The sequence below is a fragment of the Acinonyx jubatus genome, chromosome E1 (assembly GCF_027475565.1).
Source record: "Acinonyx jubatus isolate Ajub_Pintada_27869175 chromosome E1, VMU_Ajub_asm_v1.0, whole genome shotgun sequence".
In the NCBI taxonomy this organism is placed as follows: domain Eukaryota; kingdom Metazoa; phylum Chordata; class Mammalia; order Carnivora; family Felidae; genus Acinonyx; species Acinonyx jubatus.
The window spans coordinates 16255783-16281530 of NC_069397.1; the positions used below are offsets into that span (position 1 = coordinate 16255783).

At 36.8% G+C, this 25748-nt stretch overlaps 1 protein-coding gene across 2 annotated transcripts in view; it reads right to left on the reverse strand.

Annotated features, from left to right (window-relative positions):
• Positions 1-8409: 8409 nt before the first annotated feature.
• NSRP1 (nuclear speckle splicing regulatory protein 1) overlaps positions 8410-25748 on the reverse strand; it is a 60574-nt gene continuing 43235 nt past the window's right edge. For both annotated transcript variants that reach the window (XM_053211642.1, XM_027034599.2), the window contains 5 exons: positions 22869-22925; positions 13967-14095; positions 12879-13086; positions 11817-11925; positions 8410-9969 (listed from right to left, as the gene is read on the reverse strand). In XM_053211642.1, the coding sequence (XP_053067617.1) occupies positions 8916-9969; positions 11817-11925; positions 12879-13086; positions 13967-14095; positions 22869-22925 (1557 nt within the window). In that variant the 3' untranslated portion in view covers positions 8410-8915. The remainder of the gene's footprint in view (positions 9970-11816; positions 11926-12878; positions 13087-13966; positions 14096-22868; positions 22926-25748) is intronic.

A 25748-nucleotide genomic window follows, 5' to 3' on the forward strand; every position in this document is an offset into this window, starting at 1 on the left:
AGTTCACAGCTGACAAGTTCCAGGACAGAACGTGCACCTAGGCTTTCTGATTCCAGGCCAAAGGTTATTCGCATGCTATCTTTAAAATCATCCATAGAAGCCTACATACATAGATCTAAATTCAAAAATGAAAATCATGGGGGATGTATTTTCAATAAATAAGGACATTCTCCTACATAACCACATTACAACCATCAAAATCAGGGAAGTGACATTGATACATTAGTGCCATTTAGTCTCAGGCCTCATTTAATGACATCCTTTTAGCTAAAGGATCCAGTCCAGAATCACAGTTTTCATTAGTTTCATGCCTCTTTTGTTTCCTTCAGGCTGGAAGTTTCCCAGTCTTCCCTTGACTTTCATGACCTCAATACTTCTGAAGATTATAAGTCAGATATTTGGCAGAATGTCCCTCAGTTTGATGATGATTGATTTCTCATGATTAGATTCAGGCTAAGTATTTTTGGCAAATATCACAGGAATGGTGCTCATGCTCCTCTGTCTTCACCTGATACTCCTCTACCGGGTGAAACACAATTTGATCTGTCCCATATTAGTGATGTTAACATCAGTTACCCAAATAAGGTGGTGTCTACCAGATTTTCCACTGTAAAGTTTCTTTTCTTTTGTAATTAATATTTTGTAGGGAGTATGTAACTCTGAGACTGTGCAAATATCCTCTTCCTCTTCTAACATTTATTCATTTATTTTTCATGGATTCTTATTTTGTTCAGTGGACTATAATCATTAATTTTGATGCTCAAATTATCCCACATTTAGCCAGTGAGAGTCCTGGCAAGCTGGCTCCTATCCTTATGACACGTGCCTATCATTTAGAACACTTCCTTACTTTCTGGAGTAAGATGTTCCAGGATCATCTTGTACTTTCCTTGCCACAGCTTTTTCTCTAAGAAGCCCTGGTTCCTTTTAGTGAAGAATGTATTTAGAAACCAAGATTTAGGGGGTAGGCATGATCACTACTAATGGCTTGTCACTGATCCCAAGTCCTCTCATTGGACAGAATGAAAGTATGTGTGTAAATGTGTGTATATCTGTGCACACACACATTTGCATCCATAATTATTTCTTGATCTGTACTGTGAAAACTATGAGTTCACACCCAGTATTTCCAACTCTAACCCAACACTGCAAAGTTCTCTCTAGTTTTCTCTGTATTTATAACCCCTTCTAGGACAATGAGAAACAATGGCTCCCATTTTCCTGAATATATTTACTTATTTGATCAGTATCCCTGAACATGAGCAATATTCTACTGCTGCTGCTCTCCTTATCCCATTCAAGTTCTGACACCTCATGATGAGATGTCCTCTGGACTAATGTCTTTCTCACCTTGCTCAGGCTGACAACGCTTATTGGGCAGTCACCACTGCCACCCACTCAGTGGATGCCTTCCCCACCATACCTGGGCTTAACCTCTTGCAGGGGTCTCCTCTCTGCACAATTACCCCTCACCCTCATTTGGTCTGACACAAAGTATAGCCACTCCTACACAGTTCTTTTCTTCGCTGTGTTGGAGTGACCCCCAGCTCTGGGCCATGAGAGCTTTTACCTTTCAGAGTACCACTTAATGGATTGACTAGTTAGGGAAGGGATGATCAAAAGGGGAGAGTATCAATTTGCATTAATAGTTAAAATTATAGCCTAAGAAAGCCATCATATTTTCTTAAGTGACAAAGTGAGGAAAGGGATTAGCAGTATAATGGGATGGTCAGGGCTTGGAAAAAGAACGCATCTTCCACGGGAGACACTTCAGTGATAAAGTATATTTCTAAACTTTTTCCCAACCCACAACCTTTCCTGTTAGTTATTCCTTATTTCTTCTTTTAGACTTTTTCTTAACACAATGAACAAGAATCTAGTACATCTGGCAAAAGGCCTCAATTTGCTAGATGCATGAAAACATAGCATATTTCATGTCATTCATCTGGCCTATTTTCCCTTCATCATAAGTATGACAGGTGTCATATATTTTGCCAAAAGCAAAAAACTTTCCTGCACTGGTGGAAAGAACCAGATAGGATTGAGGAGACAGGGCTCAAGTTCTTCTCAGCAACCACCAAACTAAGTAACCTTATATAAGTCACTCAACTTCACTGGCCCCAACTCCTCATGGGTTGTCATAACATAACTGGTTATGAATATTTACTGTGTGCTTACTAATATCAGGCACAGCATTATATGCACTGTTTCAAGTAATCTTTATATCAGTCTTAAGAAAGACACACTTTTATTATCCCCATTTTACAAATGAAGAGACTGAAGCTTAGAGAACTTAAACTTGTCCAAGGTTATGCAGCTGATAAATAGTAGACCCTAGACCTCCAAGTCTCAGCTCTTAAACATGATGCCTTAAAGACATTAAAAAAAAAAAGTTTTCTTCAGTTTATTTATTTTGAGAGAGAGAGAGTGCACAGGAAGGGCAGTGGTGGCGGCGGTGGGGGGGGGGGGGGGTGCACACATGCTCCAGAAGGGCAGAGGGAGAGAGGGAGAGGGAATCCCAAGCAGTGCCCTAAGTAGGGCTCGAACTCACAAACCGTGAGATCATGACCTAAGCTGAAATCAAGAGTCAGATGCTCAAATGACTGAGCCACTCAGGTGCCCTGTGCCTTACAGACATTTTAAATTGCAGGGGTTATGTTAGATGTTAGGTCATTCCAGTTTTAAAATTCTGATTTTAAGAAATGCTTAAGGTATATGAAACAAAAACTTTGCATTATAGTAGGCACTAGGCATATAAAGTTGAGTTTAGATCTTTGTCCTCAGACAACTAACATCCTATCATCATACTATAATGCACAGCACGTGAAGGAAACAGGGGTGTTGTTGAAGTGATGAGGGGTATTAAGAGAGGCTTTCTGGAGGCAATGCCACCTCAGGTTAGTTTTAAAAAGAAGTTATGGGGGCGCCTGGGTGACTCGGTCGGTTAAGCGTTCGACTTCCGCTCAGGTCATGATTTCACGGTCCGTGAGTTCGAGCCCCGCGTCGGGCTCTGTGCTGACCGCTCAGAGCCTGGAGCCTGTTTCAGATTCTGTGTCTCCCTCTCTCTCTGCCCCTCCCCTGTTCATGGTCTGTCTCAAAAATAAATAAACGTTAAAAAAAAATTTTTTTTTTAATTAAAAAAAAAAGTTGTTATGTAGTGGGGCTCCTGGGTGGCTCCGTCGGTTAAGCATCAGACTTCAGCTCAGGTCATGATCTCACAGTTCATGGTTTCGAGCCCTGCATCAGGCTCTGTGGTCGGAGCCTGGAGCCTGCTTTGGATTCTGTATCTCCCTCTCTCTCTGCCCCTCCACTGCTTGTGCTCTGTCTCTCTCAAACATAAATGTTAAAAAAAATTTTTTTTAATAAATAAAAATATGTAGAAATATAGGTAGCGTTCTAGGCAAAGCAACAAGTCTGTGAGAAGGCATAGTTATCATGAAACAGTACTATGTATTTGGTATGATTGGAGTAAGAGTAAACAGGAGGAGGGAGAAGGAAAATGAAAACATCTTGAGTTATTTATGTATTGTTAAAAATTGAGAGAGGCGCCTGGGTGGCTCAGTCGGTTGAGTGTCCGACTTTCGGCTCAGGTTGTGATCTCACAGTTCGTGGGTTCGAGCCCCGCATCAGGCTCTGTGCTGACCTCTTGCTCAGAGCCTGGAGCCTGCTTCAGATTCTGTGTCTCCCTCTCCCTCTGCCCCTCCCCTGCTCACGCTTTGTCTCACTCTGTTTCTCAAAAATAAATAAATGTAAAAACGAATTTTAAAAAAAATTTGAGAAAAAAATTGAGTTTGAGGAACAGCTATTCATCAATTCACAAAATTTAAGTATACTGTTTTCGAACTTATATATTTAAAAGAACGTATTTAGTAAAAAATTTAATGAATCTCTTATTCATACTAGCCCAAATAATACATTATTAAATACTGCGGCCCTGTGCATAAGCCATTCGATTAAGCAACATCTATATAGACTCTTCCTGTAAAAATGACTAAGATTAACCAGGATGGCTAATAGTTCCTCTGATTCATATATTAGAAATTTTTTACAAAAGTGTTTACTCTGAGATGTATTATGCATACAGAATATATAAAACATATTTACAATTGAAAGAGCAAACAGCCAAGTAACAACCATCCACATCAAGAAATGAAATATTGCCAATATCTAGAAGCCCCATGTGTACCCCTCCTGTATCACAAATCTTGACTTTAACCATCATTTCCTTGTTTTTTCTTAGTTTTATTACCTACCCAAGTATCTCTATAAAGTATCATTTTGCTTGTTTTTTTAATTTTTTAAAGTTTATTTTTTTGACCGAAAGAGAGCAAGTGGGGGAGGGGCAGAGAGAAAGAGAGAGACAATCCTAAGCATACCCTGAGCTGTCAGTGCAGAACCTGATGCGGGTTCTGCAAGCTCACAAACTGTGAGATCGTGACCTGAGCTGAAACCAAGAGTTGGACACTGACTGAGCCACCTTGGCACGCCTTGCTTGTTTTGTTTTTTAATTTTTTTTAAACGTTTATTTTTGAAAGAGAGAGAGAAAGAACACGTGCATGCAAGCTGGGGAGGGACAGAGAGACAGAGGGACACAGGATCCGAAGCAGGCTCCGCACTGTCAGCAGAGCCTGAAATGGTGCTCAAACTCACAAACTGTGAGATTATGACCTGAGCTGAAGTCTAAGACTTAACCAGCTGAGCCACCCAGGAGCTGCTATTTTGTTTTTGTTTTTTTAAACTATGATAATTACTTTTTGTTACTTACAATACTCTAAAATTCATCATAATTGTATATATTCACACTATATTCATCCTATAGCTCTAGTATTTTTTCACTGTATTGTGTATATATACATACCAGATTGACTTACTACTGATAGACATTTGAGGCTGTTTCCAGCTTGATGAAAAACACTATTATGAAAATTCCTGGTTCATCTGTGGAAGAACACAAGTTATAGATAAGGTGCAGCATCAATATTCCTAGGTAAAACTAAATTGTTGTACCAGTCATCTGCCACTGGTAGCATATATGACTTACCTTGGCTCCACATCCTCACCGACACTCAGCAGTGTGTCTAAACATTTTTGCCATTCCTGGTGGATGTTCAATGGTATTCATTATGGTTTTACTTTGAACAAAGTTTTCATTCACTGATGAGTCCTATTTGATGCCCAGATGGGAAACAATAAATCTTCATCTCCAGATTATACTACATATAAAAATTCATTCCAGATGCATGGTAAATCTAATTGTGAAAAGTAAACAATAATGCTTCTAGAAGAGTGTTGTCCAGAACTTTCTGCAACAGAAGTGTTCTATAAATCTGCACTTTCCTATATGGTAGCTGCTAGATACATGCGGCTGTTGAGCACTTCAAATGTCTAGTGCAAGTGAGGAAGTGAACTTTAAATTTTATTTAACTTTTGATTGTTTAACTTTATAACAATGCAAGACCTCTGTTCATTAAAAGATACCATTATGAGTGAGAGGGAAAAGGCAAGCCATTGAGGAAGAGAGGTTGCTTACAAAGACAAAAGACAACTCCTACCCAGAATATATAAAGAATCATTTAGGTCATGAAAACAAGGCAGATAATATCCCCCACCCCCAATCCCCAGCCCCTCTAAGATAGGCAAAAGAAACATATTCTTCAAAAGGGAAATATTCTAATGCTAGTAACTATATGACAGCCTGTAGGGAACCATGAAACCATGAGAGATCATCATACCCAACAGAATGACTAAACTCAAAAGACAAAAGAGAAACAATTACCAAGCTTAAGCAAGAAGATGGAGCAACTGGAACTCTCACAAATTGCTAGAGTAGTTTTGGATAACTGATTGACAGTATCTATTAAAGCTGAACACATATATAACCTATGGATCAGCAATTCCATCCCTAGGAATATCCCACCCTGCCCCCCCCCCCCCCCCCCCGCCAAAACATATATGCACACACTAGAAGACAAGTACCAGAATGCTCATGGAAGTATTATTTGTAATAATCCCATTCAGGAAATAATGTCTATTCATTCAATAGAATGAATAAATACTATAAAATCTAGGAAACAAAAAACCCAATTTGTGGAGTTCAAAGTCAAAGGGGGAAGGGGTAGTAAGGAGGTCAGGAAGGGGTGTGAAAAGAACTTCTTGTGGGTCAGGTAATGTTTTCACACTGGATGTGTTCACTCTGGGTAAATCCACTAAACTACATACTCAAGATATATGCACTATTTAAAAATGCTTATTATGCTATAATTTTTTAAAGTTTATTAAAAATGTTCCAGTAACTTCTGGCATAGACATCATAGGTAGAACCTTCTATCAAATAGGGCTTTTCTGGCTATAGTGGCAGAAATCCAATTGAAACTGTCTTAAGTAAAAGACAGGAAAAGTATTGGTTTAAATATCTAAAAAATACATGCCCAGGAGAGCCGGAGAGACAAAAGCAATCATCAGGTGTTTGTCCCTCACTCCCCTCATTTCTGCTCTTTGTGTGAGCTTTATTCTGTCAGGCACTGAGGCAGTCATTTTCCCATGCAACTCTGGACTTACCTCATCTTTGAAGTCAGCAATGGTAGTGGAAAACTTTTATCTCTTTTAAGTCTGACAGTGTCAGAATTGACCTAGGTTAAGTCGCAAACCTTTCCTGGAGCCTATTCAACCCCATTTGAACCAATGGACTAAGTAGTGAAGGGGTACTTTTCCTGAAAGAAAACCAAGGCACTGGTCCTAGAAGAGGGTAAAATGAATGCAAGAGAGGCAAAAACATCTATATATTTGGAGGAGATAGAAAAGAAAAAAAAAACACCTTAATTTGTAGTTTGTTCCTGAGTTATGTCAAAACTTTGTTAATAAAGGTACTATATTGTTTTTCCTATCCAAAGCATCCAAGCTGCTTTGTGAAAATTTCTGAACTACTGGGGGATGGAAATCAAATTTCTTATCAAATCTGACTCCAGTCTCTCCCTCCTTGACTGTATCTTGCATACTATGGTCAAATAAATCTTTCTACTATATGGCACTAGTAACTCCAGCAAAGAAACCACATTCCCAACTGAAGGGGAAGATTTTTAGCCTACCACTCATGGTCTTCCATCATCTCACCTGAACTTTTTCAGTTATATTACACGACTCCCTCTGTGTACATGTAGCCAGTGCTCTTAACTGTTTGTCACTGTCACTGATCTATGTTAAAGTATTAGGATGCAACTGACATTTAATGTGTCCATCAAGAGATAATGGCATTAGATTTCTTACTTTCCCTTTCTGGCTTTAAAGGTATAATAAAAATTACTTATGAATTCTAAATTTGATCCTAAATATATAATGTCTTTTCTAAAAGTCAATATTATTAAGTTTATTTTTATTTAATTCGAGAGGGAGATAGAGAGCAAGCTGGGGAGAGGCAGACAGAATCTCAAGCAGGCTCCATGCTGCCAGCACAGAGCCTGATGCGGGCCTCAAACTCACGAACTGTGAGATCATGACCCAAGCCGAAGTCGAGTCAGACGCTTTTTTTTTTTTTTAATTTTTTTAAATGTTTATTTATTTTTGAGAGAGAGAGAGAGACAGAGAGACAGACAGACAGATCATGATCAGGGGAGGGGCAGAGAGAGAGGGAAATACAGAATCTGAAACAGGCTCCAGGCTGAGCTGTCTGCACATGGCCTGACTCGAGGCTTGAACCCACGAACTGTGATCATGACCTGAGCCGAAGTTAGATGCTTAACCAAATGAGCCACCCAGGCACCCCAGAGTTCCAGACGCTTAACTGGCTGAGCCACCCAGGCGCCCCTAAAAGTCAATATTATTAAACTAAGTTTATCCTTCTGAAAATAAGACAATGTAACTTCATGATGAAGTATGAGAGATATAAACTACTTTCTGTTAGAACTACTTTCTCCATGTCATTCATTTTTTACCCATGAATGAATTATTTAATTTCAAATGCTGTTTCTTTATTGGAGTATATAAAAGAAGTCAGGGTCATACATAAACTACCTGGATCTTTAACCTCATTTAGGCTAAATGTCTCCATCTTTTCACCTCAGCTAAAACTGACTGAAATAACCAATTCACTACCTTGCTGAGGTTTCAGAATTAAAGTGATTTTTAAATAAGAAAACAAAGAGGTGGGGCACTTGGGTGGCTAAGTCAGTGAAGTGTACAACTTTGGCTCAGGTCATGGGTTTGTGGGTTTGAGTCTCATGTCTGGCTCTGTGCTGACCACTCAGAGCCTGGAGGCTGCTTCAGATTCTGTGTCTCCCTCTCTCTCTGCTCCTCCCCAGCTCGCACTCTGTCTCTGTCTCTCTCCAAAAAAATAAATAAATAAACATTAAAAAAAAATTTAAAAAAAAAGGAATCGTGGCATAAATGACATTACTTTTAAAATATGAGACTGAATTAAATGTACAAACGTATCACTATTTTTATTTGCATTTAAGCCAAATATTCTGTGAGCTAGAAAGTCAATGTATGATCTATATTTTATATATTAACATAAATATCAAAACAAAGTATAGCAATATTCTGTTACTCAAATCCACAAATTTTTTATCTAGAATACACTATTTATAAAACTAACACCTCCTGCAACAAAGCCAACATTATTAGGAGAGTTGTTTGAGGAGTTATTTTTTAATGGTTAGAGTGCAGACAATTTTCCTCATTAAGAACCTGTACAGGGATTTACCACCAACCAAGAATGTGGTAATGATAATAAAATACATATCAATTCAAACATTCAAGACAAAAGGACTTATTTTTACTTAAGCCAATAATGAATTTTGAAAATATATTAAAAAATACCCTCCCAACCACTGTTAACACACTCGTTTATGCTTTCACACAGCATGTTTCAGGAGTTTTCATTTTTTGTGCCTCCACAGGTCTTTCTACTGGGGCAGTTATCAATCATCTTCTTTCTCAATATATGTCTTTGCATTAACCCGTGCCATCTGCCTGGCCAGGTACCTATCTCTAGCTGACATTACAGTTTCTTCATTATTTCGCTTTGCAAACTTGTTCCCCACTTCATGTGGTCCCTCTTGTTCTTTGCCCATCTCTTGGTATTCCTCTGTGAGTCTATGTTTTGCTCCTACTGATGTTTCAGAACTGGAGGGTTTCTCTGGGTTTCTTTCTTTGTCCATGTTTCTCATTTTATTGGATTTTTCCTGGTCAAGAAACCTATCCTTTGCCCTAGAATTTGGGCTGCTTTCTTTTTTCTCTCGGTTTCTTTCTGAAGACTGAATACTTATTTCTCGTTGTTCTCTATGTCTGTACTTATCACTGTTTTCATATCTTTCTTTCCTTGCTTTCACATGCTCTTCTTTGCTTTTCTCTTCCTTCTCTCCTCCTTTCTCACTGTATCGATCATGATTATTTCGTTGTCTCTCTCTTTCTTGTTCTCTTGGGGAATATTTCTCCCTGTCTTTCTCCCTTTTCCAATCTCTGTCATTTCTTTCTCTTTGGTCTCTTCCCCTCAGTTTATCTTCTTGTTCATGTCTCTTCCAGTGGGAATCTCTATGGCTGGCTTCTCGGTGCCTATGGGAATCCTTCTTTTCTTTTCGGTAATCACGGTCATTGTAATAGTTCTCATGATCCCTGGACTGTCTCTCTTGGTGCTGATCTTCCCTTTTCTCATGAACTCTTGACTTGGACCTTTTTGTGTGGCATTTGGTACTATGCTCTCTTTCTTCACTAGAAGACCGTGAGTGGATTTGATTCCTCTGATGTTTAGAGTCACTCTTGGAGGTCTCTGTGACCCTCTCCCTTCTTGCGTTTGCTTTTTTATTTTCTTCCATTTCATCATCCTCACTGCTATTAGCATCAAAGTCGCTATCTGCATCTGGGTTTTCCTCTACTTGCACAACAGTTTGGAGAATGCATTTCTCATGTGGTATTCTGTTCTCTGAACTTACTTCATCAGAATAACCCCTTGATTTCTCTTCCTTTATTCCAGACCTTAAAAAAAGTAACATTTAAAAAATGCCACATTATCAATTGTAGTAAGCACATGAAATGTTCATATAATTTTTCTCAATACTTAAATTTAACTACTAAATGTGAAAAAGGTGCTATTTACCTTATGACTATTGTAAACTAGTATTTTCTAACCATTCAGGATATTTTCAGAAAAAGGTAGAAGTGAAATAGAGAAAATTAGATTGCTGTATTGGACTGCTAGAACCTTCAGACAGGAGTCTGTACAAGGTTTTTGTTTTTGTTAAGCATGCCAATAATTGGGAAAAGTAAGATATATTCTGTATCTAAGTACTATTTTCATAATATGAAGTTCAAGTTACAGCTCTTTGTTGGATTTTTCTCTTTTTAAAAAATTTAATAATAGTCCTGGGAATAGATGAAGATAATTTTTTTTATAGCAAAATGCTGGCAAAATCTAATTCTTAAGTATCACTAAGTAATTTGTCTTATGATTAAAAAGGCATGAGCACCTCTCCCTTGGCACCTATCACAACAAAACGGGGATATATGAATCTACTCGATTACAATCAATAACACTAAAATTGTTCATATCACCTACATTTTCCCAGCTGATAAATGTGGTTAATTTATCTACATTACTCACACATTCATTCTTACTAATCACTTAATAATTATACTAATAGAACAACAGTGGTTCTTTGGGAACTGGCAGCAGAACTATCTTCTAAAGGATTAACAGGAATTCTATTATTAGACTCTGAGAAAAGTACAATATTAAATGACATTATGGAGTTTCATGGCTGGCCTCACAACTGTTCCAGATGAAACTCTAACAGAAATTCTAATTCTCCATTCAAAATCTCTCTTCAAATATACTTTCTTGGACTCATAATTTTCATCAATTTTGTAATCAAACCTAGCAGTTGGCAGCAAAGGAGGTAGGGGTGGAAGTATAAATCTAATTCCTTCTCTTCACCTTTACTTCCATTCTCCTGCCTCTCTCCTTTTCCCAGCAACACAGACACAGATCCTCTAATCTGAATGTCTCTGTTCCAAAAACCATTTACTCAGATACAAGCTTAGGACAAATTCTCTTTTACCTTCAGCTATATACTTATGAGAGTCATTTAACCATTCCTACAATACTTTATAATTTTATTTTAAAAACCCTCCAATACTTTCTTTTTATACCGGTGCTAATGGAAATATGTACAGAAATAGTAATGTCCATATTTGTGCCATCTGCGGTAGCCACTAGCCATATGTGGCAACTGTATTTGAAATGTGGCTATTATAACCAAAATTTTATATTTTAGTTATAATACATATATTTTTAATGTTTTATTTCTTTTTTGAGAGTGAGAGTGCAAGCGGGGGAGGGCCAAAGAGGACAGAGGATCTGAAGCAGGCTCCACGCTGAAAGCTGATAGCAGTGAGCCACATGTAAGGCTCAAACTCATGAACGCGAGCCAAAGTCAGACACTTAACTGACTGAGCCACCAAGGCGCCCCTAGATTTTATTTAAATAGCCACATGTGACTACTAGCTACATATTAGAGAGTGCATTTCTAGCCCTAAATATGTGAATCTTACATTTTCTGGAGGCCATGTCCTATTTATGAAAATAAACTACTTCTTATGAACATACATGTAGGAATCCTGAAGAATAGAAATAATCTTGAACTAAATCTGTAAGTTTTTAATTAAGAAAGTGTAAATCCTTTGCAATTCAATCAGGTCAGGTTTGGCTGACAACACAACATGCAATGCTGCAATCTTCTATCTTTCAGAGGGTTAAAATAATCCTACAACCACAGATCATGAACAGAATTTTTCTTCTAAATATTCCATATGCCATGTCTCACCTGGCTTCACGAAAGCTGCATGTAGGTACTTCCTCTTCACCAACCGCTTGATTTAATAGGTGTCTATAAAATCCACTGAGATCTTTCTGCTTGGTTACATCCAAACGGGCTGAGAGGGAAAGCAAACATGAGAGGAATATATTCAACAAGGCACAACACAGTTCTGTTTTACAGGTGTAGAGTATGTAACATACAGTATATAAACTGTAGACAGAGTTGGCAAACTATAGCCTGCAGACCAAATGTGGCCTACTGTTTTCGTAAATACATTTTTATTGGAATGTAGCCTTGTTCATTTGTTTATTAAGGCTGCTTTTGTATTAAAAGGCAGAACTGAGGAGCTCCAACAGAGATCATATGGTGCACAAAACCTAAAATATTTACTTATCTGGTCCTTCACAGAAAATCTGCCAACTGATACTCTAGATGAACACTTAATACATCCTTAGAACATTAGACTTGATTTTCTTCTATTTAAAGTTGATGAGCATTTGTCAATTAAGCTATTTATATGTATACATTTTACTTAGACCTTGAGAAATGACCATGAGTAGAAAGGACTGAAGTAAAGCACTAAGACATTCTTTGGCTCCTGCACATCTTTTTCTTTTTTGAATTAATGTTATGCTTTTTCTAAATGCCCACCCAGTTAATGTTCCTTGAGTGGTATTACTGTAGTTTTCTAAAGCCAGAAAATATAACTAGGATTTAAATCTCAGTTTATGTTGCTTCTGACCAAGATTGTGGTGTTATGATTTGTAATAAAAGTTCTTACACTTAGAATTTTTCTATGGCAATGACTCGTAATGGTCATAGTTTTAAACAACAAAATGAGATATATGAAAAGTCCAGTAGAAATAAGTTACTGAGAGTACAACTGTGTTTTTACTCATAATCTCTTCAACATTTTATAATACTACAAAACATCATATCTTATACCTTAAATCTATATACGTAAATTAGGACCACCACATTATAACCTAGAAGTTCACGGACAGAGCAAATGGCTAAACCAATTTGCTGCTTCGGTTTCCTTCTACCCTTCTCCCTCTTCTATTTCACCTTCAAGTGCAGCAGCCCTTTTTTCTCTTTCTTCCTCTTCAGCTCTCTCTTGCAGTTTTTTCTTATAAGCAGATGTCACAAATGCCTCCTTATCATCAAACTCTCCCTTCTCCATCTCTCGTTCTCTCTGTATTTTCTTTTCCATTCTCTTTTCCTGTTCCTTTTTTCTGATCTCAACTGCTTTTAGTAAGTTGTGAATATACTTGGGCTAGGAGGAAAAATAAGATTATTTAGGGAAGAATCAAAAATAAAAATTAAAAAATATTGTTTTTATCATGAATTTATTAAGATAAAAATGGCTAGTCCAAATAGGCGGGACTGTCATCCTCTCAAAATTCAATATAAATTTACTAGCAAGAGTGAAACTAAAATTCTTTACAATAAAAATTTAAGTGTAAAACAAATTATTCAAACTGCTATTTTATTTTTTTTTATTTCAAATTAATTTTTCCACTGTGTTTTCACCCTTTTCACAGGTATTGTCTCAATACTTCAAGTAAGTGATTCAGAAGGTTCCTACTACTTTTTCCATTAGGTGAAATATGCTTATTTAAAAGAATAGCTTTAATTTTATACTACCACCCTACCTGCACATACTATAAGATGCAAAGATATCTGTCTGTGCTTATGAAAGACAAAAAGTGATAGAAAATGTGAACGTATTTCAAGCTCCCACTCTCAAGTATTTTTTTCAAACTAAAAATATGATCACATGTGCAGATGATTCTGTTACCAGCTAGAATGCAATAAAAAAATGAGTGAATGATAAAACACAAAAATATGAACAGGAACAGGAGTTACTAGTACAGAGACTTTCTAAGAAAAAAATTTCCAAAATGTGTGAAGGTTTTAAAGCAAAAAACACAACTTGTTGTTTTTATTGTTAGATAATTTACTCACTCCTGTTAGGATACTTTTAGTAGGGTTTCCTGGGTTCTAAATCAAACCTATATTATCTGCAACTAGGGGCTCTTCTTCACATTTCAAATACCTAAAAGCTTTTTCTCAGATCATCCTCATGCTAAAATAAGATTAAGATATAAAATACAAGTCAAGGTCAAAGAAATTTATACTTTTCAGCTACAAACCTTTCGGTCTTTTCCCAAAAGCAATTTGGGATTATTTTCCTCCCTTTTTTTCTGCATTTCATCATAAATACTGTCATATTCATATACAGTGGAATCTTCTGCAAGGGCCTTCTGGATTTCTAGTTTGGTCTAAAACAAACAAACACATTTAAAAAATGAGCCACTTAATACATACCAAAGAAAGTCTTAAGTAATTTTTCTCAGAGAGGATCATGAATCATATATAGATCATAAAAATTCTATCAATCACATTTTAGACTGAAAATATAAACATCAGTCTGAAGCCAGGCTGCTTGGGTTTGAATCCCAGGCTCTATACTTAGCTACTCTGGGAAAGTATGTGTAATCTTTTTGTGCCTCAGTTTTCATCAAAAAAAATTGAGGATAATAACTGTATCTACCTTCCAAGTTGTTGTATTATCTATTTTATATAATTCATTCATATAGGATTTTTAAAAACAAACAACAAACAAAACCTCAAACCAAGAGGTTTTGGCTTGACAATAGATACCTATCAAATATTGCATTTAATGATAACATTTAATAGCTTTTTCAATGAAATAGGGAGTAAAATAATGTTGCTATCATCAGTTCTGTGCACCTGAGGTTCAGATAAAACAACAGAAAGAAAAAGAAAAAAATGTTGTCGAGCTATTAAAAATATGCCATTTCTGGTGGCTCAGGTCACAATCTCACAGTTTGAATTTAAGCCCCATGTCAGGCTCTGTAATGACAGTGCAGAGCCTAGTTGGGATTCTCTCTCTCTCTCAGTCCTTCCCCTGCTTGAGCACGTGCTCTCTCTCAAGATAAACATTTAAAAATAAATAAATAAATAAATAAATAAATAAATAAAATATCCCATTTCTAAGAGCATTTTACCTTAGATTTAGTAAATATAATTAAGTTAGTATTCTTTACAATAAAAGTTAGTTTTGTATTAAAGCAGAACACAAGAGCCCTTTCTCACAAATAGACATTAAAAAAATTTAAAAAAAAAAAGAAAAAAGTGGTTCTGGACAGCTAAGGTTAAAAATGAAAGTAGATTTGAGATTTATGCTTTAAGTAAGAAAAGATAACACAAAAATGTCAAAAGAACACAAGGGGCACCGGACTCAGTTGTTTAAGCATCTGTCTTTGATGTTGGCTCAGGTCATGATCTCACGGTTCATGGGATAGAGCCCTGCAATAGGCTCTGTGCCAACAGTGCTGAGCCTGCTTGGGATTCTCTTTCTCCCTCTCTCTCTGCCCCTACACTGCTTACACACTCTCTCTTTCAAAATAAATAAATAAACGTGAAAAAAAATTTTTTTTAATATTTTAATTTATTTTTGAAGGAGAGAGAGAGAGGCAGACCATGAGCAGGGGAGGAGCAGAGAGAGAAGGAGACACAGAATCTGAAGCAGGCTCCAGGCTCTGAGCTGTCAGCACAGAGCCCGATGCGGGGCTCGAACCCATGAACCGTGAGATCATGACCTAAGCCAAAGTCGGATGCTTAACCGACTGAGCCACCCAGGTGCCCCCCTCAAAATTTTAAAGAACATCAGAACACTAGATGCCTACATTATGTTGGAGAAGTCATCAGATTCTCTGGAACTAATTCTCTCATTGATATGGTGAAGAAGTTGAACTCTAAAATTCTAACTCAAAGCACCTCAGCATTTATGTTTAAAAAACAATCAGTTTTTTATGTGTGCATTAAACCATCTTGAGGATGCTGAGTTACATTTCCACTATGAAACTAAGATATTACCTTAATATTACTAAATACATAATTCTGTGCCCATTCCCCAGGGTGGCAGTAAACATAGTGGCTAAAAGCATGGGCTCTGCAATTTCAATGCCTGGGTTTGAACTAACTATGAGACCTCATAAAAGTCACATATATCTTTTTGTCTTCATGTCCATCAACTACAAAATGGAGATTATAAGAGCATTTATCTCATAGGATTATTTTAAGAATTAAAGAGAATTCTCAAGAAGTGGTTGCCATAATGTCTGGCACATTAAAAAGTGCTTAACAAATTTATCGTTATGCAGAATTCCAGTTGGACAAGGAACAAACAGATGACAAACATTAAAGGAAATGTGAAGGAGAAGAGACTTCTACTACTCCTACTACTAGAGACTTCTCTTCTACTAGGCTTGCCTCATCCCTGAACACAGCTAGATAAATATCAAATCATTTTGAACACCCAAGAGATGAATCTGAGGACTAAGAAAAAATGCACTAGACATGAAAAAATTGCCACAATGTTGAAGTTAGGAGCTGCGGAGAGTTGATTTGGGGGACAGAAGAGCTGTGGGTGCTGTGATGGGGAGGGAGCCCTGAATGCAGAGAGAGATCAAAACATATCTATGATCCAGCTTCTTTTTTTCTTCTTTTTGTCCTTGACAATATGACAACACAGAGGAATTCACCCCAAAAGAAGGAACAGGAAGAAATAACAGCCAGGGATTCAATCAATACAGATACAAGTAAGATGTCTGAACTAGAATTTAAAACAATAATTATAAGGATACTAGCTGGGCTTGAAAAAGCATAGAAGACACTAGAGAATCCCTTACTGCAGAGACAAAAGAACTAAAAACTGGTGAGGCTGAAATTAAAAATGCTATAACCAAGATGCAAACCTGAATGGATGCCATGACAATGAGGATGGATGAAGCAGAGGAACGAATCAGTGACATAAAAGATAAAATTATGGAATATAATGAAGCTGAAGAGGGAAAGAAAGGTATTGGATCACAAATGTTGACTTAGGGTACTCAAGGACTCCTTAAAGCTTAATAAGATTCCTATCATAGGAGTCCCAGAAGATAAAGAAAGAGAAAAGGGGGCAGGTTTATTTGAGCAAATTAGAGCTGAAAATTTCCCTAACCTGGCAAAGGAAACAGACATAGAAATTCAAGAAGCAAAAAGAACTCCCATTAAATTCAACAAAAGCCAACCATCACTAAGGCATATCATAGTCAAATTCACAAAATACACAGACAAGTGAAGAATCTTAAAAGCAACAAGGGCAAAAAAGTTCTTAACCTATGAGGGAAGACAGATAAGTTTCACAGCAGATCTGTCCACAGAAGCTCGGTAGGCCAGAAGGCAGTGGCATGATATATTTAATGTGCTGAATGGGAAAAAATATGTAGCCAAGAATACTTTATCCAAGGAGGGTGCCATTCAGAATAGAATGAGACATAAACAGGTTCCCAGACAAACAAAAACTCATGGAGTCCATGACCACAAAAACAGCCCTGCAAGAAAATATTAAAGGTTGGGACTCCTTGAGGGGGGAAAAAGCAATAAAGACTAGAAAAGAACACAGAACATCACATACTGGGTCATGAATCAGGCCTCAACAAGCACAAAAAGATTGAGATCATACCATGTATATTTTCGGACCACAACACTATGAAACTTGAAGTCAACCACAAGAAAAATCCGGAAAAACCACAAATACATGGAGGTTAAAGAACATTCTACTAATGAATGAATGCAGGGGGGAGGGAAGGGGGAGTGGATGGTGGGGGGTCTGGATGGCTCAGTCTGTTGAGTGTCTGACTTCAGCTCAGGTCATGATCTCATAGCTCATGAGTTCGAGCCCCATATCAGGCTCTGTGCAGATAGCTCAGAGCCTGGAGCCTGCTTCGGATTCTGTGTCTCCCTCTCTCTCTGCCCCTCCCCCACTCATGCTCTGTCTCTCTCTCTCTCAAAAATGAACACTTAAAAAATAAAAAAATAAAAAAAAAGAATGGGTCAACCAGGAAATTAAAGAAGAAATTAAAAAGTACATGCAAGCAAATGAAAATGGAAACATGATAGTCCAAAACCTTTGGAATACAACAAAGGCAATCCTAAGAGGGAAGTATATTGCAACACAGGCCTATCTCAAGAAGCAAGAAAAGTCTTAAATACATAACCTAACTTCACACCTAAAGGAACTAGAAAAGGAACAGCAAATAAAGCCTAAAGCCAGCAGAAGAAGGGAAATAATAAAGATTAGAGCAGAAATAAATGAAACAAAAATAAAATAGGAGAACAGATCAACAAAGCTAAGAACTGGTTCTTTGGAGAATAAAATTGATAAACCTCTAGCCAGACTTAATAAAAAGAAAAGAGAAAGGAACCATATAGATAAAATCACAAATGAAGGAGGGAGAGATCACAACCAACTCCACAGAAATACCATAGATTTTAAGAATATACCATGAAAAATCATATGCCAACAAACTGGGTAATCTGGAGAACTGGAGAAGCTCCTAGAAACATATAAACTACCAGAATTGAAACAAGAAATAGACAATTTGAATAGACCCATAACTAGCAAAGAAGTGGAATCAGTAATCAGAAATCTCCCAACTAAAGTCCAGGGCCAGATGGCTTCCCAGGGGAATTCTACCAAACATTTAAAGAGTTAATACCTATTCTTCTCAAACTGTTCCAAAAATATAACAATGAAAAGAAACTTCCAAACTCATTCTACAAGGCCAGCATTACCTTGACTCCAAAATCAGACAAAGACCCCACTAAAAAGACGAATTACAGGCCAATATTTCTGATGAACATGGATGTAAAAGTTCTTAATAAGATACTAACAAATCGAATCCATCAGTATTTGCAAATCAATGTAATACATTAATAAAAGGATAGGAACTATATGATCCTGTCAATAGATGCAGAAAAAGCACTCATTCTTGATAAAAACCCTCAAGAAAGTAGGCATAGATGGAACATATGCAAACATCATAAAAGCCATATACAAAAGACCCACAGTTACCCCATCTTCAATGGGGAAAAACTGAGAGCTTTTCCCCTATGATCAGAACAAGACAGGGATGTCCACTCTCACCATTACTATTTAACATAGTACTGGAAGTCTTAGCCTTGGCAACCAGACAACAAAAAGAAATAAAAGGCATCCAAACAGGCAAGGAAGAAGTCAAAGTTTCACTATTCGCAGATGACATGATACTCTATGTAGAAAACCTGAAAGACTCCAACAAAAAAATTGCTAGAACTAATATGTGAATTCAGCAACGTTGCAGGATATAAAATCAATGAACAGAATTCAGTTGCATTTCTATATACCAATAATGAAGCAACATAAAGAGATATCAAGGAATTGGTCCCTTCTATAATTGCACCAAAACCAATAAGGAATATTTTGGAATACAACTAACCAGAGAAGTAAAAGATCTCTACTCTGGAACCATAGAATACTTGTAAAAGAAATTGAAGATGACACAAAGAAATGGAAAAACATTCCATGCTCATGGATTGAAAAAACAAACACTGTTAAAATGTCTATACTACCCAATGCAATCTACACATTTAATACAATCCCTATCAAAATACTACCAGCATTTTTCACAGAGCTAGAACAAACAATCCTAAAATTTGTATGGAACCACAAAAGACCCTGAATAGCCAAAGCAATCCTTAAAAAGAAAAGCAAAGCTGGAGGTATCGTAATTCTGGACTTCAAGCTACATTACAAAGCTATAGTCATCAAGGCAGTACACACAACACAAACACAAAAACAAACACATAGATCAATGAAAATAAGACCCGGAAATGGATCCACAACTACATGGTCAACTAATTTTTTCATAAAGCAGAGAAGAATATCCAATGGAAAAAGGTCTCCTCAATAAATGGTGTTGTGAAAACTGGATGGTGACTGGCAGAAGAATGAAACTGGACTACTTCTTACACCATACACAAAAATAAATTCAAATGGATGAAAGACCTAAATGTGAGACAGGAAACCATCAAAATCCTACAGGAGAACACAGGCAGCAACCTCTTTGACCTCAGCCAGAGCAACTTCTTACTAGAAGTTGCCAAAGGCAAGGGAAACAAAATCAAAAATGAACTACTGAGACTTCATCAAAATAAAAAGCTTCTGCACAGTGAAGGAAAACAATCAACAAAACTTAAAAGGCAACCTGAAGAATGGGAGAAGACATATCTAATAAAAGGTTAGTATTCAAAGTCTATAAAGAACTTATCAAACTCAACACTTAAAAAACAAATAATCCATTTAAGAAATGGGCAGAAGACACGAATAGACATTTTTCCAAAGATATCCAAATGGTTGACACATGAAAAGATGCTCAACATCACTCATTATCAGAGAAATACAAATCAAAAACCACAATGAGATACCACCTCACACTTATGAGAATGGCTAAAATTAACAACACAGGAAACAATAAGAGTTGGTGAGGATGCAGAGTAAGGGTTCATCTTGCACTGCTGGTAGGAATGCAAACTGGTGCAGCCACTCTGGAACACAGTATGAAGGTTCCTTAAAAAGCTAAAAATAGAACTACTCTGTGACCCAGCAATTGTACTACTAGGTATTTACCCAAAGGATACAAAACTACAGATTTGAAGGGGTACGTGCACCCCAATGTCCATAGCATTATCAACAGCCAAATTATGGAAAGAGCCCAAATGTCTATTGACTGATGAATGGATAAACATGTGGTATATACATATACAATGGAGTATTACTCAGCCATCAAAAGGAATGAAATCTTGCCATTTGCAATGATGTGGATGGAACTAAAGTGTATTATCCTAAGCGAAATAAGTCACTCAGAGTACCATGATTTCACTCATATGTGGAATTTAAGAAAAAACAAAAACAAAAAGCAGATGAACACATGGAAGGGGGAAAAACAAAAGAAAGGGAAACATACCATAACAGACTCTATGATACAGAACTGAGGGTTGATGGAGGATGATGGGTGGGGGAATGGGCTAAATGGGTGATGGGTATTAAGGAAAGAGCTAATCATTTTGAGTACTGGGTGTTGTATGTAAGTGATGAGTCACTGAAGTCTACTCCTGAAAATAACTTTACACTATATTAACTAACTGGAATTCAAATAAAAATTTAAAATAAATATATAAATTTTGTTGCAACAAGATATAGCTAAAGAACTGTCACAGAGGGGCACGTGGGTATCTTAGTTGGTTGAGCATCCAACTTTGGTTCAGTCATGATCTCACAGGTTGTGAGTTCGAGCCCCACGTCAGGCTCTGTGCTAACAGCTCAGAGCCTGTAGCCTGCTTCAGATTCTGTGTCCCCCCACCCACCCCCGTTCCTCTCCCACTCGCACTCTCTCTCTCAAAAATAAATAAACACTAAAAAAACAAAAAACCGTTACAGTTTCTCACCTATATAACCATATATAAATAGCTATTAATTCACTAAAAGATTTACTTACTAGTACTGAACTACTAAAAATTTTACAGGGATAATAAACAATGGTATAAAATGGTTGCTAATATTATACATACAAGAGCTGATATTTGATGTATGCAGGTTGAAACTGCTAAAATAACCAACAAATATTGACTAGAGGGTGTTATGTTTTCTCCTGTATTGATACGGAACAAATACATTAAAACAAATTTTTTTTTTTTAACATTTATTCATTTTTGAGAGACAGAGTACAGGGGTGGAGGGGCAGAGAGAGAGAGAGAGAGAGAGAGAGAGAGAGAGACAGAATCTGAAGCAGGCTCCAGGCTATGAGCTGTCAGCACAGAGCCTGTCACAGGGCTTGAACTCACAGACTGAGAGACCATGACCTGAGCTGAAGTAGGACGTTTAAATGATGGAGCCACCCAGGCACCCCTGGAACAAATACATTTAGATGAGTACTTGTCATTCAAGGAGATTTAATCAATTTTGATTCAAATGTTACTACTGACATTGCAAAATATGAGAAATTGTCAAGTGGATGGAGCAAATTGAACCCTATTCCTTACAATTTAACAGTTCCACATGTACGTTATAATGAATACCCCATGACTAAACTATAACAATGGATTAAAAAAAAAATATATATATATATATATATGAAAGTCTCTTAAATCAATAACATAACCCCCAATGTACTACACATGTAGAATAAAAATAATTTTTTTTTGAGAGAGAGCACAGGAATGGGGGAAAGAGGCAGAGGAAGAGAGAGAAAGGGAAAATATCTTAAGCAGCAGGCTCCATGCTCAGTGCAGAGCCGAATGAAGGGCTTGATCCCACAACCCTGGGATCATGAGTTGAGCCGAAATCAGTCAGACACTTAACTGACTGAACCACCTTGGCACACCTGAAGTTTCAGATTTCTTAATCAGGACCACAGGCAAGTTTGCGAGAATTTTAAAAATATAATGTATGTATTAAAAAAAAGTCCTTGTAAATAAATACTATAGAATGCCATATAAATATAAGGCTCTAGGCAAGTCTATCGAAAATTACTAGATATTCCCCATTCTTAGAGAATTTCAGATTATAAAATCATGAAATTACTTCAGTGTGAAAAGACTTTTTTTAAGCAAGTAAGCTCATTAATAAGAATTATTAAACCACATAATCCACTATAAGACTACTGAGTCATCTGAAAGCAGAAATGGGTTTAATCTACAACACAGCAATGAAGAGCTAATTCTTCACTGTGCTTTGCCTTTAAGATTTATCACAAAAACCTGAAATCTATTATGAATCAAGAAACATCCTAAACATTTTCAGAAAACAAGGGTCAAGATAAACATTTTTTTAAACATTTACTTATTTTTGAGAGAGAGAGAGAGAAACAGAGCACGACGAGCATGGGAGGGGCAGAGAGAGGGAGACACAATCCGAAGCAGGCTCCAGGCTCTGAGCTGTCAGCACAGAACCCTGACGTGGGGCTCAAACTCACGAACTGTGAGATCATGACCTGAGCTGAAGTCGGATGCTTGACCGAGTGAGCCACCCAGGTGCCCCTACATAAAATTATTTCTTTATATATGTTCAGTCTCAAGACCTAGATAACCAGAACTTATACTTAAAAAAAAAAACATGAGCTGAAATACTTCACCAAACACATTTAATTCACTCAGTCACCTTACCTGTTTCATTGCTTGCTTCTTAGCAGCTTCCCTCTGAAGGCTTTCACTCACGGAGGTCTATAAAACATAAAAAATACTGTCATTGTTTAAAACTAATTTAAAATTTCGTTTCTAGTATTCTGGTTGGCAGCCAGTTCCTTACCTATAGTTAAAAACAGAAAAAATTATGAAAAAATATTATGAACTAAATTAACATTTTCAAGGTCTTTTACCTAAACCTTAGGAAACAAATGAATTATAAATTATGAGAACAGGCTGTAACATGTAAGAGAAAATAGAGTGGTACAGGAAAAAATGAGGTAACATGGCTTTTTATTCCCAACTTCACCACTAAGGCATTCAATCTCTAACAGATTTCAATTTATTTTGTCTGTACATGTGAGTGTGTGTGTGAGTGTGCATGCATTGGGTAGGGGAACACTGGTCCCTTGCAACACGAAAGTGGTATGATTCCCAGCAACAAAAAGCACATTCTTTTAATATTCACCATTGAATAATAGTATCAAGTTCTTGGCATATGTTAAGGCTTAGGGGCTGCCAGAACTATCTGTGACTATAATCATTCAATAAATATGTACTGAAAAGCCTACATATCAGACACTGTTCTAGCTTCTGCAGATAGCAAGGAAAACAAGAACAGTCTCTATCTCTGAGAGATAAATGGTTTGAAAGGGAAGAAAAAGTGACTAAAGAGATAATTAGAACATAGATGTGACAAGCTATAAAGTGACTAAAAAAAAAGCCTGTGGGAGCACAGAATCAAGAAAGCCTTCCTAAAAGAGACAGGACATTAAACCTGAACCAAAAAAGAATTTAAGAGAAGGCAAGAGGTATTTAGTAATCACATGGGCAAAAGCAAACATTTACAGCTAAGAAAGGAAATATAATTAAAATACTTAAAAAATGTTTTCTTAAAAGGATAAGGCTTTGTAAATATACTAACCAACTTCGAAATGTATATTTTAAAAGTGTGAGTTTTATGGTATGTGAATTTTATATTAAAATAAGGCTGGGTGGCTCAGTCGGTTAAGTGTCCAACTTCAGCTCAGGTCATGATCTCATGAGTTCGTGAGTTCGAGCCCCACATTGGGCTCTGTGCTGACAGCTCGGAGCCTGGAGCCTGCTTTGGATTCTGTGTCTCCTTCTCTCTATGCCCCTCCCCCACTCGTGCTCTGTCTCTCTCTCTCTCAAAAATAAATAAATGTAAAAAAAAAAATAAAAAAAAATAAGGCTACTGATTGAGTTTATCTCTTAATGAAAAGTATAACCCCCAGCCTCAGGACTATACTTCTCTAGCATATTGACATTTGCTGCTTTCAGCTGTGTAGTATCAGTTGGTGCCTCCTTTGTTTACCATGGCAACAAACAGAACAAAATAAATAAACCTAATTCTAGTTCCCTAGAGCCATGGAGAGAAATAAAGTTAATACACAAATGCCATACAAGTAATAGAACACACACTTATTACAAGAATTGTACAGGCAAAGAACTAAGGACATTTTAGGTGACGGTGAATTGACTACAACTAGAGAAAAAGATATCAATAACAAAAACAATAGTAGCTAACATTTACCGAGCCAGGTGCCATGCTAGGTGGATTACTGGTGTATTACATGTATTATTAATTTAATACAAATTTGTTATGTGATACAACACATTTTTACTCATTAGAATACCAATGTTAAATATTAAAATGTTAAATGTACTAATAAGCATAACTCATAAATTCTTTCCAATCTATTTTTAATGTCTCAGTCTTTCTAAGTGTAAATTAAATGTTTCTTAATCATTGACTTAGTAATGTCTTTAGGATTGACTAGAAGATTAAGTGTCCAAATGCAATCAACTTCTTTGATTGCTTTTATTATATTATTTTTTCTTATCTCTCCTCCAGCCGGTCACAACTCATCTGCTGTCGCTTTCAGTGTGGTTGCTTCAACCTAAACTACTGAAGTTAGAAAAGTAAAACACAGAGCCAGTACTTTTTAGACTCATGTAATATAGAACAAGGAGACTGGGAAGGGCCTTTCTAATGTAAAGTATATATACTCTGAGACATAACAAGAGGTTTTGTTCCCATGTTTCTAGCTGTTCTGAAGGATGATTTCTGTCTGACTTTTGAAAAACATCAGATGTTCTTACTTAAAGTGTGTTAACAGAATGGAAGGAGTACAGTATTTTACACATTCTATTCAAAGACTTATAACCCTGGAATTCCAACAGCATCATCAGTGGAATAAAGAGGCAGCTCTGAACCTAAGCTGAGAAAGTCAGGGAAGAGTACCTCCTTTTAAAGCTTCTTCGATTTTCAGTTTAAATTTTTTTTTAAGTTTATTTATTTTGAGAGAGAGCAAACACACGTGCACACACGAGGGGAAGGGCAGAGAGAGAGGCGGAGAAAGAATCCCAAGCAGGCTCTGCACTGCTGAACTCAAACCACTCACAAACCATGAAATCATGACTTGAGCCAAAATCAAGAGTTGGAGGCTTAAGTGATTGAGCCACCCAGGAGCCCCTGATTCTCAGTTTTCTAACTAAACGAACTCTGACAGTGACTATTAAAGGTAATAACTAAAACGTTAACAACTGAGGGCCTCTGACTGGCTCAGTGAGTAAAGCACATGACTCCTGATCTTGGGGTCATGAGTTTGAACCCCATGTTGGGGGTACAGTTTACTTAAAAAAAAAAAGCCAATAATTTGTTTAAACACATACACACAAAAAGTTAAAAATAAAGAGTGCAGTAGAACTTTTAGTTGTTTCTATAATTGTGACCTCACATAAAAATCAGTGAATGTATTGAACAATTTTAAATCAATATATAAAAAATCAATAAATGTATTAATGATCATTTAAAATTTTCTGTATAACAAACATAAG